Source organism: Mesoplodon bidens (assembly GCF_964165515.1).
Source record: "Mesoplodon bidens genome assembly, chromosome: 6".
Lineage (NCBI taxonomy): Eukaryota > Metazoa > Chordata > Mammalia > Artiodactyla > Ziphiidae > Mesoplodon > Mesoplodon bidens.
This window is the reverse complement of record NC_138162.1, coordinates 3963303-3976166: the sequence shown is the minus strand read 5'-3', so window position 1 is coordinate 3976166 and position 12864 is coordinate 3963303. Positions and strand designations below refer to the sequence as shown.

Sequence of the window (12864 nt, the reverse complement as noted above, 5' to 3'; positions counted from 1 at the left end):
CCCAGACCAGGGATTGAACCCGTGTCCCCTGCACTGGCAGACGGATTCTTAACCACCAGGGAAGCCCCCAACTGTGCTTTTAAATACAGTCCCCATGAATGTAAATTGGTGCCGCCACTGTGGAAAACAGTATGGAAGCATCTCAAAAAACTAAAAATAGAAGTACCATGTAACCCAGCAATTCCACTCCTGGGTATAACTGAAAAAAACAAAAACACTAACTCAAAAAGATGCATGCACCCTAATGTTCATAGCAGCATTATTTACAGTTGCCAGGATAGGGAAACAACCTGAGTGTCCATCAACAGACAAATGGATAAAGAAGATGTGGTGTATATACAATGAAATACTACTCAGCCATAGAAAAGAATGAAATTTCGCCATTTGCAACGACATGGATGGACCTGGAGGTCATTATGCTAAGTGAAATAAGTCAGACAGAGAAAGACAAATACTGTATGATATCACTTATATGTGGAATCTAAAAAATACAACAAACTAGTGAATATAACAAAGAAGAAACAGATCCATAGATTTAGAGAACAAACTAGTGGTAACCAGTGGGGACAGGGAAGGGGGTAGGGACAAGGTAGGGGTAGGAGATTAAGAGGTACAAACAATTATGTATAAAATAAGCTACAAGGATATATTGTACAACATGGGGAATATCACAAGTATTTTATAGTAACTATACATGGAGTATAACTTTAAAAGATTGTGAATCACTATACTGTACACCTGTAACATATAATATTGTACATCTACTATACTTGAAGTTTTAAAAATACAGGGCTTCCCTGGTGGCGCAGTGGTTAAGAATCCGCCTGCCAATGCAGGGGATGTGGGTTCAATCCCTGGCCTGGGAAGATCCCACATGCTGCGGAGCAACTAAGCCCATGCGCCACAACTACTGAGCCTGCGCTGTAGAGCCCGCGAGCCACAACTACTGAGCCCGTGTGCCACAACTAGTGAAACCCGCATGCCTAGAGCCCGTGCTCCACACAAGAGAAGCCACCGCAGTGAGAAGCCCGCGCACCGCAATGAAGAGTAGCCCCCGCTCAACCCAACTAAAGAAAGCCTGCGTGCAGCAACGAAGACCCAGTGCAGCCAAAAATAAATAAATTAATTGATTTAAAAAAAATACAGCCCCCATCCCGCTGAGGGGTTCCGGTCTGGGTGACTTGGGTGCACTCATACCAAAGGAGTGACACCCGCCATGTGACAAGCAGTGCTGGTGAAGAGGAGAAACAGCTCAGCTCTGAAGAGCAAAGAGACGAAAGGCAGACCCAAACGCTTCCTGCCTGGGGATCCGCAAGGCCAGAGTTGAATTAGACTCGGCAACTCATAACCAATTACGGATTAAGGCATAGAGTGTTTTGTACGAGAAGGTCCCGTCCTGTTTCCAGTCACTTAGGGTGTTCTGCCTTCCCCTTCACTCCTGACAAACGACTCTTCCACCATTTCCCAGATAAGAGGGTGACTGCTGGGTGGGTCAGGTTTAGGAAGAGTTGGTCTGAGGTTGGTTGAACTAAGGCGGTGGTAGGGGTCGGGGGAGCTATATTCCCAGTCCTGCCTTGTCTGCCTGCCGTCCCCTCTGCCCAAGACGGCCCCTCCGCAGACTGCCCTGCCCCCATCTCGAGAGGCTTCGGTGACAACTGGACTCCCCTGGGCCTGGTTTCCCTTCACACTGTGTTTGTGGCCCCATCACAAGCCTTCCCAGTCGGCTTTGCTTTGGGCACATGAGGCTCTGTCTCCAACTGCAGGTGGTGAGCCTGGGGCCCAGGGTGCCACCCTGCTCATGGGGAACTGAGGAGGATGAGTGGGGGCAGGGGGCAGGGGGCAGGGTCCCAGCAGGATGGACAGTGCAGTGCCTACAGTGGGCACTTGACTGGAGTGGGTGGAATTGAGCCGGGGGCTTGGGAGCCGGGTCACAAGGAGGGAGCTTGGTTACAACAAAAGTCTGTGGTTAAGTGGCCTTTCTCCTAACATTGCTGGAAGGTGGAGGTCTGTTTTTTATTTAGAACTGAAGAGAAAGGGGAGAAGTGTTTTTATCATTGTGTGAAAGTATCATTTAGGACAAGGGTTAGCAAAGTACAGCCTGCTGCCAGTTTTTATAAATAAAGTTTTACTGGAACAAACCATGCCCTTTCATTTATATATCATGCACGGCTGCTTTCACATTACATCAGAATGGTCTGCAAAGCCTAAAATATTTACTATCTAGCCTGGACAGAAAAAAAATGTGTCTACCCCCGATGTAGACTGGCCTCTGAGCTCCGGGCGCTTGCCTAGGCCTGGGCAGTAGGAGACAATCAGCTCGCTGGGAACAATTTGAAGTCAGAGGAAAACAGGCTGTTCAGACCAGACTTTGAAACTCAGACTGCAGCTTACCTGAGGCTCTCTCATGATTTAGACCCACGTGGCTGAGGACCACGCAGAGCGAGCCTGTGAGAACTGCTCCTCCTTCACCAGTGCCCTGGGAAGGTGCCCAGGCATCTTTCCAGATGTGGGCCTCTCAATCAATTTTTAAGCAAGAGAGTGTATGTATGCGTCTGTGTGTGTGCGCACACGAGTTCTGGTTCTGGGCAAGACAGAGTAAGCCCACTGTAACCTGTCACCCCCACTGAAAGCAGCTACCATGCACGGACAGGATGCAAAGGGCAGCTATTTGAGGACTCAGAAGGTATACAGTCGTAGGTGAACTGGGGAAGAAGATCAAAATTCAAGATCCCACCAACCCAGTATCCCCGAGCTGGTCTCTCCAGGCAGCCTGAAGCCTGAGATGGGCAATAGGGAGGGACAGAGACAGGGCCAGGAGCCCCTATTTCTGGCTTGAGAAGTAAGAAAGGGGACTCCCGGGCTTCCCTGGTGGCACAGTGGTTGAGAATCTGCCTGCCAATGCAGGGGATACGGGTTCGAGCCCTGGTCTGGGAAGATCCCACGTGCCGCAGAGCAACTAGGCCCGTGAGTCACAACTACTGAGCCTGTGGATCTGGAGCCTGTGCTCCGCAGCAAGAGAGGCCATGACAGTGAGAGGCCCGCGCACTGCGATGAAGAGTGGCCCCCGCTCGCCGCAGCTAGAGAAAGCCCATGCACAGAAACGAAGACCCAACACAGCCAAAAATAAATAAATAAATAAATAAAATTAAAAAAGAAATGGGACTCCCAACACACAGAGAGAGGAGGGGAAATCTCCCTGTGTATTTTTTTCTTTTCTGTTTTTCTGCACTCCTGCCTTGAGGCCATCCTGCATGACAAAGGGGGCCTGCGGGGGCCTGAAGCTCTTACAGCGCAGGGGACCCTTCCTCTCCAGTCCCTAGAAAATGCAGCAAAGCCCCATGAATTTTTCCTCTCACTGTCCTCCCACAACTTGGCCCTGGTCACAAGCATTGTCTCAGGAAGCCTGTGACAGAGCCAGGTAGATAAAGGCCCAGCTTTCTGGCCAAAAGATCAAATAGAGGGACACCAGGGAACTGGAGGTCACCAAGAAAGTGGCAAAGAGGGGAGCGCAGGAAAGCAACCAAATGACGTCGTTTATGGACTCCCGGCTCACCCCCGAGCTGTGCACGCATGGGGCTGACCCCGAACAGCCTTCCAGCCTTCCTGAGAAATGCCCTACAGCACAGCCGCTGCCCAGGCCCCCCTGAGTGGCACCCACACAGCACAGAGCCGTAGAGAACCACACAGCACTGCAAAGGCTTACGAACACAACTGAGGTGTAAACCACAGCCCAGAGAAGGTGGTTAGAACTTGCGACCCGAGCCCAACTGAAGCAATTGTCTGCTAAGACGAAAATATCAACATTCGCCATAGGATTCAAACAAGACCCAGAGTCTCAGAGCAATATTTTGCATGTTCAGCGTACAAAGTTACTTAACACAGGGAGAACCAGGAAAATTTCAGCTCACATGGGATGGGACCTTAGACACCACTCCCAACATGACTCAAGGGTTGGAACCGTCAGACGAGACAGTGAAGCAGCTATTACTAAAACAACGACAGGGCTTCCCTGGTGGCACAGTGGTTGAGAGTCCGCCTGCCGATGCAGGGGACACAGGTTCGTGCCCTGGTCCGGGAAGATCCCACATGCCGCAGAGCGGCTGGGCCCATGAGCCATGGCTGCTGAGCCTGTGCGTCCGGAGCCTGTGCTCCGCAACGGCAGAGGCCACAACAGTGAGAGGCCCGCATACCGCAAAAACAAACAAACAAACAAACAAACAAAAACCCCGACAACGACAAAGCTCCCAGTAAACGAATGCACACATAGAAATCCTCGGCAAAGAAACAGAAGACAGAAAGAAGAACCAAATTGCATTTTTAGAACTGAAAAATACAATAATCAAAATTAAAAACTCCCTGGACAGGCTCAAGAGTAGCCTGGAGATGAGAGAGAAAAGGTTTAATGAGCCTGAAGCTAGTTCAATCTTATCAACAGAGAGAAAAAAAAGATAGAAAAAAATAAAACAAAACAAAACAACAGAGCTTCAGCGACCCATGAGAGAACACTGAATGGCCTGACCTTTATGCCAGTGGAGTCTCGCAGGGGAGAAGAAAGAGAGTGGTGTGGGAATTTATTTGAAGAAACAACGGCTGAAAACTTCCCAAGTTTGGAGAAAAACATAAACGTATAAATTCAAGCAGCCCCACAAAGAATAAATCCCAAAAAAGTCATGCCCAGACATATCATAAACTTCTGAAAATTACAAACAAAGAAAACAATCTTGAAAGGGGCAAGAGAGAAAGGACACATTATTTATGAGTTTGATTGACTATGGATTTTCAGCAGAAACCACAGTGTTAAAAGTAAAACATTTTGCCAAGTGCTGAAAGAAAAAAACTGTCAGTCTAGAATTCTGAATCCAGAGGAAAATATCCTTCAGGAATGAAGGCAAAATAAAGACATTCTCAGATGAAGGAAAAGCAAGAGAATTAATTGCCGGCATACCTACCCTAGAAGAATTGCTAAAAAGTTTTTCAGGCAGAAAGGGACACTTGGAACATCAGGAATGAAAGGGGAACAAGAGAAATAGTAAATACCTGAATAAATATAACCAACTATTCTCCTCTTGAGTTTTTAAAATATGTTTGATGATTGAGACCGAAAATTATAACATTTGCCCGATGAGATTTTTGATGCATACAGATGAAAACATAAGACAACTACAACATAAAGATTAGACAGGAAAGAGACCAATATTGCACATTCTGCCTGAAATGGTAAAATACCGACTCTAAGTAGACTGTGGAGATCTAAGTTTGTATATTGTAATTGCTAGGTCATCCACTAAAAAAAAGAAAAACAGAAAAACCTACAAAGAGATAACAGTAAAACACACTAGCGAAAAATTAACATGGAGTACTAAAAAAATCCCAAACAACTGATAAATTGGATGAAGACCAAATACACATTTCTTCTTATGAAGCACAATATCACAACCCCCGTCCACGCCCCAGGAGGCTGACCTCCACGGACGGCCTCACCTGGACCCCTGCCCTCTGGCTTCACGGGGTCTGGCGGGAGAGAGTGCTGACGAGAGGTCAGAGGATGGAAGGAGAGTTCAGGGGTCCCCCAATCCTCCCTCTGCCCCTCCAGGTCCGGGGCGCCTCCCTCCCCACTTCTGCAGCTGTCCTTCCATTAAAGGCTCTCCTGTGACCCCGTGGGGCGGGCCAGCTCTTTCCTACAGGAACCCCGATGGGCTCCCCAGGTTCCACCTTGTTATTTTTCCTCCATCCAAGGTGAAATCCACGTGCACAGCCTGACCTTCACCGAGTTTCGGTTCTTACCCTTCTCTGCAGGTCATCTCTGCTCTAGGACATAAACACCGGGCCCTCAGCCTCCTTCATCGGTTAAAGGAGGCCCCCTCTCCCCGGAGCCCCCGCTGGCCCCACGCAGGGCTTCTTACCCGCCTGGCGCAGTCCTCTTCCCTCAGGCGTTCCTGAACCAGTCGGACGAGCAGCGTGTCGGGCAACGTCTACAGGAAAGATGACACGGGATGAGAGTCCGACCTTCCGTGTGGGGCTCAAAGGGACACAGACTGGCAGGCCAGTGGGCTCACTAAGAACCAAGGACCCGGCCCTGTAGACACGAAGCTTCTCCAGGTCTCGGGCCAGGGCCCTGTGGCCTCTATGAAGGCCAGGCCCAGCTTGCGGCCCTGCCCTGGTCCAGCCTGGGCTCCTCTTTGATGACCCCCCCAACATGCATGCGTGCCCACCTCCATGCTCTGGCTTCTCCTGAGCCCCTGCCCCGACGCTCTCCCTCACCCGCCACCTGGGTGACTCCAGGTTCCCGCTGGGCCTCAGCCCCAAGTGCCACTGCCTGCAGGCAGCCCTCCCTGACCCTTCCCGGGCTGGGTTGGCGGCTGCCATAATCCTCGATGGCAAACTCTGTTACTGCACTAACCAGACGCCCTTCCAGGGGCCTGCTCACATGTCCGTCTCCCCAGAGAGTTTCACAGTTCCTGGAGGAAAGGGACTGAGTCTTACTCGCTTTGTACCCCAGACAACGGTGTATGAGAGGGAGCCGGTGGTGCACGTCTCTTCCCAAACCCACGTTCCGTGACCTCACGGTGGTAGCCTGAAGCAGGCCCTGGTATCCTGTGGCATTTGTACCACGGAAATGGGCAGATGCTACAAAGGAGGGCTTTTTCCCTCAGAGAGCTGGTTGTGAAATACCGACCAGCACACCTCTGCCCCTGCGCTAAAACAGCATCGGGGATGGAGGAAGCCCTTGCTGACAGATGACTTAACGAAACTTCATGCTCCCTAATTCGCTCGGTAAGTACTGAAAGTGCTGGTGGTTTCTGCTGAGCGTGCGCTGGGTGCCAGGCACTGTGCCAGGCTACAGTAGTCAAGGTTTACAGCTCTGTGCAGTCTGTACTATTTTCATCCCCTTTATACGGATGGGGAAGCTGGGCACCAGAGAGGTTACGTCACCTCCCTGGGCTACACAGCCAGGGAGGAGCAGAGGCAGGACCTGAACCCGGGCAGGCCAGGCTCGGGAAGGACAAACAAGCAACGGTCGCGGGGTACGCGGAGTGACACCTAGAGTGGCCTTCCTTCTGCTTCCTCTCTTCTCAGCTGTCTCTCTCGGACCAGAAGTGACATCCCATTTTTCACAACCAGGTCTGCTCTAACAAAACCTCAAACGCCCCAGAGCCCATGCCCCTGGAAAACCCGCTCTCAGGTGTCCCCTTGACCCCTGGTCACTAAAAGCGGGTGCTTCTCCCCAAACTCCCCAACACTCGGCCAAGGGAGACTCCTGGGCCAGCCCCGGGCCAGACATCCCAAGCTATGTCCGGGCTGACCAGCCTCCAGGAGGGGGCAGGGCTTCTGCCACGTGCGGGTGAGGGCCCTCAGGGCCACGGCCCAGCAGGGGAGCCCAGAGGCACCCAGCTGTGCGGCGAGGGGCAGGGGAAATCTACCTTACACTCCTTTTGCCAAGCTGGGGACCCTGAAGGGGGAACACGTAGGCCCAGGGGAATGAGCACCTTTCCCTAATTTCCTGAAGTATCCTTAGGGCAAACGGTGGGCCTGGCAACATGTCAGTGATGCTGGAGAAAAGTCCGGACCTCTCGTTTCAGAGCCAGCGTCCAGAGTGACCAGATCCTGCCTCGGGAATGCTGCCGTGTCTGCCTGGAGTGATGAAGGAGCACCTAAAGGGACAGAGAGCTGGGACGTCACGGAGCCTCTGGGACAGGCTGTGGGAACGCTCGGGGCTGCTGACTTGGAAATGGCATTTTAATAAGCGTCCATGCACGCGGCAGAACCCGTGCACGCCTCCCTCTCCTTACGTCCTGGGAGCGAGAGCCAGGGCAATAGACAGCACTCGGCCCCCCCCGTGTCTACCTGCGCGCAGCGAGCCGGCTTCGGTCAGTTCACACACAGAGCGAGTCCGAGAGAGGGAGTGGGGCACCAGGTGTGCAGAGAAGGGCTGGGAGGTAGGCGGCCAATCCCCACGGGGGCTCGCGTTCTCCTGGATTCTACAGGCAGCACCCTGACCTGTCTTCTCTTTGAGCCGTTGGAATGGGTTCCCCGACAAGAGCAGGCTGGGCTTGGGCATGTGGAGGTGGCAGTGAAGGGTGTCCCGGGAACCGGCTCACAGGGGAGGGCCAGGGGCTAGAGGGGGAGGAGGTGGACGGTCTGTGAGCCGTGATCCAGGAGGTTCTCTTCAGCTTCAGGAGAAGGATGGCCCGAGTGGGGAAAGAATGTTCCCAGGGAGAACCTTGGGGGACCACTGGATTGGCTGGGGACTCAGACACTCATGATATGGACCTTGGTCACCCACTGAGTGACCCTGGACAGTGCCTTCAGTGCTCTGAGCCTCACTTTCCGCGTCTGTAAACGAGACGAAGACCAAGTGCTTCAAAGAGTTGCCATGAGGATTAAATGAGGTAATACATGTGACGCCTGGGACGTGCGTGGCCCCCAGCAAGGGCTCGGTGCTATGGCAATTGTTACCTTCAGGCCCCCTTGATAAACCCTGCACCTCCTTCCTCAGCGAGGATCTGGATGAGGAAGCAGCTCTGCCCAGTGGGCCACTGATGCCTGGTCTGTGTCACCTACCACTGTAGTGCACAACCAGGGGCCCAAATCTCTCCCAACTCCCACTCACACCTCTGATAAAAGATGTGGGGAGTCAAAATAAATTCCAAATGCGAAGGCCCACTGCTGGGGGGTGGGGGATTCCTGGAACAGACGTTTTTATGTAGAGCAGAGACTCACCCTCAGCATTAGGGCTCATCCCCCCAACCCCTGCCCAAGGCTGGCTCCATTCATGGTTCAAACTCCCACCTCTTGCCTACATAATGGCTGCTGCAGCTCCAGCCAGCTGGGTAACCTTGGGTCTTGCCCTCTTCAGGCCTCACACACTACACCAGTAGAAATTAGTAACAATACTTCAGTGTTTGCTTTTATTTTCTGCCCAGCATCCATACACCCCACCTCCAGTAATATACAGTCCCCTAAAGTTCCTTTGAGGCCACACTGTCTTGCCCTTCAGCCTTTACAGTTTCTGTGGGGTCAAGCCCACCATCGGATCCAGAGGAGGGCCCTGATTGGTCCAAGCTGATCAGCATATCCCACTCCTGGCCACGGTGATTGTTTCAGAGGCTGCCCAAGGCCCAGTCCCAGCGAGTGAGAGTCAGGCCCAGGACATGAGTGCAATCATCAGGGGCAGGAACCTTGCATTCCACTGGATCTGAAGCTGAGAGAATGTAACAGCTGGAGCTGCAGCAGCCACTTTGCAGGCACAGGGGGAGTATAAGCGAATAAAACCAGTACAAAAGGAGAGAGAGAAACCAGGTCTCTCAGCCCCAGAAGGGCTTTTCCAGGACGTGGAATTGGAAGAGGAACAGCAGACAGCAAGAGGATAAGGGAGGGGGCGCCTCTGATGGGAACTTGTAATGTCTCCCCTTGAAAGTTATGGGGCCACTACGGCTTCTAGAAGTGCACAGCAAAAGTCAAGAGCAAGAGTGAGCGGGAGAGAGAGGATGAATGAATGAGTAAGCCAGAGACAGGAGGGAGGCCAGCGGCATCTGGTCCCTGGTTTCAGCATCTCCTAAGACACCTCTGTGTCCTTACATCTGCCCTCTGCCAATTTCCTGCTTAAGCCAGTAGTTCTCAACTTGAAAGTGCATCCCGGAAGAGCTTGTCAACTCACAGATCGCTGGCCTCGCCCCAGGGTTTCTGACTCGGCAAGTCCGGGTTAGGCTGGGAATCTGCATTTCGAGTAGGTTTTCGGGTGATGCTGAGGATGCTGGTTGGGGGACCACACCTGGAGCATCACTGACTTAAGCAAGTTCCAGCACCCAAGACCCTACCCCACGTGGAAGAAGTTGCTGGAGAGGGAGAGTGTCCTGCTGGTGCCCATATGCCCCCATGATCCCAGGAACCGCCCCACCCCCAAGGCTGCCAAGGGGAACAGGGTGCAGCCCTGCCCCTCCCCTCCATATGGCTTCTATCCTTTCCTGTCCCCTGGTGTGCCCCGCCGACCCCAGGTGCAGCCGGTTTCCATCCCGAGATTTCTCTCCCTTCCCTGCCATCACCCATTTGGGAAGCAGCATTCAAACAGGTTCTGGGATGCGGGAGACGAGATGGGTGCAAGCCAATCAAAGAACACGGGTTGAGGGCTTCCCTGGTGGCGCAGTGGTTGAGAGTCCGCCTGCCAATGCAGGGGACACGGGCTCATGCCCGATCCGGGAAGATCCCACGTGCCGCGGAGCGGCTGGGCCCGTGAGCCATGGCCGCTGAGCCTGCGCGTCCGGAGCCTGTGCTCCGCAACGGGAGAGGCCACAACAGTGAGAGGCCCGCGTACCGCAAAATAAATAAATAAATAAATAACACGGGTTGAAAGGCGACAGGTCTGGGTGGAGCGCGGCGCCCCCCACGGCGGGGGACAGGCCGGCGACTTTGAGCGCGGCCCCTCGCGAGTGCTCCCCCCGCCGCTCACTGCCTCTGTGCTGTCTCGGTGCCAGCTTTGATGTGTCACGTCAGCAGCGGGGGCTTCCCAGGGGCCGCTGCTCGGAGGAGCCCTGCCAAACTCTTTGCAGGAATCAGGCTCCCTCCTTCCGGAGCTCTGCTGTGCTCTCCCACCCCAGCCCCCAGAGCCTGGCTTTTGGGGGAGAATCAGGGACAAACAAACGGATGGAGCCCAGTGCAGCCCCTGCTGGTCACCTAGAAAGCCCAGCCCAGGTGCAGGCCCCTGGCCCCTCGGCATCCCACTCGGTGGCAACGCGACCGCCAGCCTGCCTCCTTGCCGTAAAGGGCAGAATCGGCTGCGTTGGCCACAGTTTGGACCTTTCTTCTCCTCCCAGCTCCCAGTGCCCGAACCCGGGGCAGAACCGCTGGCCTGCGAACCTCGGAGGTGCCGCCCCTGCCCCGAAGACGCAGCCCCTGGAGGCTCAAGCCGTGGCTCTGGCCCCCGGGGCGCCTCACCGAGCTTCTCCAGCCTGGGCTTCCTCCACAGGATGGTAGCAGCCCACATGGTCCCATCTCCAGGCCCCAGCCTCAGGGCCCCTGCCGGCACTGTGTCACCTTTGGGTAACGCTTGCTCAGGAGTTGTGGGCATGTTGTCGATCAACTGTATGAACTTCCATCTGGAGCAAAGCAGGAAGGGAAAGAGTTGAGACTCCTGGTCTGCCCGGAGGGGAGGGGCCTCCCTCGAGGGGCTGCTGGTGGGGGAGGCAAGGCCCGTGCTTGGACTTGCGCTCACGTAAGAACTGATCCGAGAACCCTTTAAAGACAACTCTCCTTTCAAAGTTTCTGCTGCTTCTCGGGGCTGTCAGGGCAGGTTTACATGGCAGGGACTCTCCTGGTTCTGAGAGGCAGGGCCCAGGCAGAGTCTGGAACGGGGACAGCAGGTGAGAGGAGGGCGAGGACAGGAGATGAGGCTTTGAAGGGAGAGCAGAGACCCCACCACGGGGCACCGACAGGCCCGCAGAGGGAGGTGGCCGGGAAGGGAAACCCGGTAGCGGCAAAGGCCAGCGAACTTTAAAGGAGCTACGGAGACTGGTCTTTGGGTTTCTCTGTACCCATCCTGGGCTGCCCCCATCCTCCCCCTGCCCCAAACCTTCCAAAAAGGACCGTTCCGCACCACTGCCTTGGGTGGCGGACAGGGAAGGACAGCGTGTGCGGGCTCCTGCTGGCTGTGTCTGAACACAGCCTCCAAGACAGAGAACAGCCAGGTGGGAGATGGAATGGCCAGAGGGGAAGGAGACAACCCAGAGGACCTGGAAGCCAGGACTGCCGGGCAATCCCGGAAATCCTCAGAAATACTTGCAGGGGACTACACCTCTGTGTAGACAGAGGCAGGAGAAGGGCACAAGTGCTATTATTTGGACGTTAAAGAATGGTGACTGAGGGCTCCCCTGGTGGCTCAGTGGTTGAGAGTCTGCCTGCCGATGCAGGGGACGCGGGTTCGTGCCCCGGTCCGGGAGGATCCCACATGCTGCGGAGTGGCTGGGCCCGTAAGCCATGGCCGCTGAGCCTGCGCGTCTGGAGCCTGTGCTCCGCAGCGGGAGAGGCCCCAACAGTGAGAGGCCCGTGTACCGCAAAAAAAAAAAAAAAAAAAAAGAATGGTGACTGACAACTGGGCACTTGGGTACGTCATGTTACACCCGGTTCTTAATTTTTAAACGGGACTGAAGTTGGGAATTAAACGGGACTGAAGTTGGGAAGAATCCAGCTTTGGCTCCTTCTGGTCTGAGCAGCCTTTAGAGTGTGGCTCATTTATTCACTCAACAAACACAGGCAGTTCTGCTCTAACGCAACAGCTGCGTTCCAAAGAAACCTTGATTTAGCAATAACTGTGCTGTAAAAGTAATAACTGCCATGAGAAGAGGGGAATGGTGTCTGGGCTGGGCTCCCAGATGACCAGACGAGAACTCCCTAGGGAGCACGTTTAAATCCAGATGCCTGGTCCCCCACTTCCAGGGATTCAGACTAAAAGAGTCTGGTGGGGCCCAGGTGAGTCTAATGTGCTGCTCAGGTGGAGCGCCTCTGGACTCTGCAGTTTAAAATTTGCAAATACATATGCTTCCTGCAGGGATTTCAATAATAAAGCTTTCCTTTTCTTTCTTTTTTTTTTTTTCAGTAAAAATCTAATATACTCTAGAGCAATCAGCTCCATCCAGCTCCTGCTGCAAAGAAATGTCCTTTCCCCATGGAACCTGTACGCTCTTTCCCGCCCAGAGCCACGTCTAGGGCTTAAGAGATGCTCAGCGGACACTCAGTAAATGAATTAGTCAAGCGAGCCACCAACTGACTGCATGAGGGCTTTCTGGCCCTGCGTTCTCGGTTGGGTACCCTCGGTCTCCCCCACTGGCTAGAAGTTCCCAGGGACGAGAGGAGAAGGAACTCATCTCTAGG

The 12864-nt window shown here is 53.8% G+C and overlaps 1 protein-coding gene across 4 annotated transcripts in view; it reads right to left on the bottom strand.

Annotated features, from left to right (window-relative positions):
* The window catches only part of AK8 (adenylate kinase 8), a 130785-nt gene that overhangs the window by 102375 nt on the left and 15546 nt on the right, over positions 1–12864 (bottom strand). For 2 of the 4 annotated variants that reach the window (XM_081236348.1, XM_081236350.1), the window contains one exon: positions 5904–5972. In XM_081236348.1, coding sequence (XP_081092474.1) covers positions 5904–5972 — 69 coding nt within the window. Of the gene's footprint in view, positions 1–5712; positions 5810–5903; positions 5973–10854; positions 11019–12864 lie in introns of those variants that run through there. The other 2 variants (XM_081236349.1, XM_081236351.1) reach the window with 2 other exon arrangements.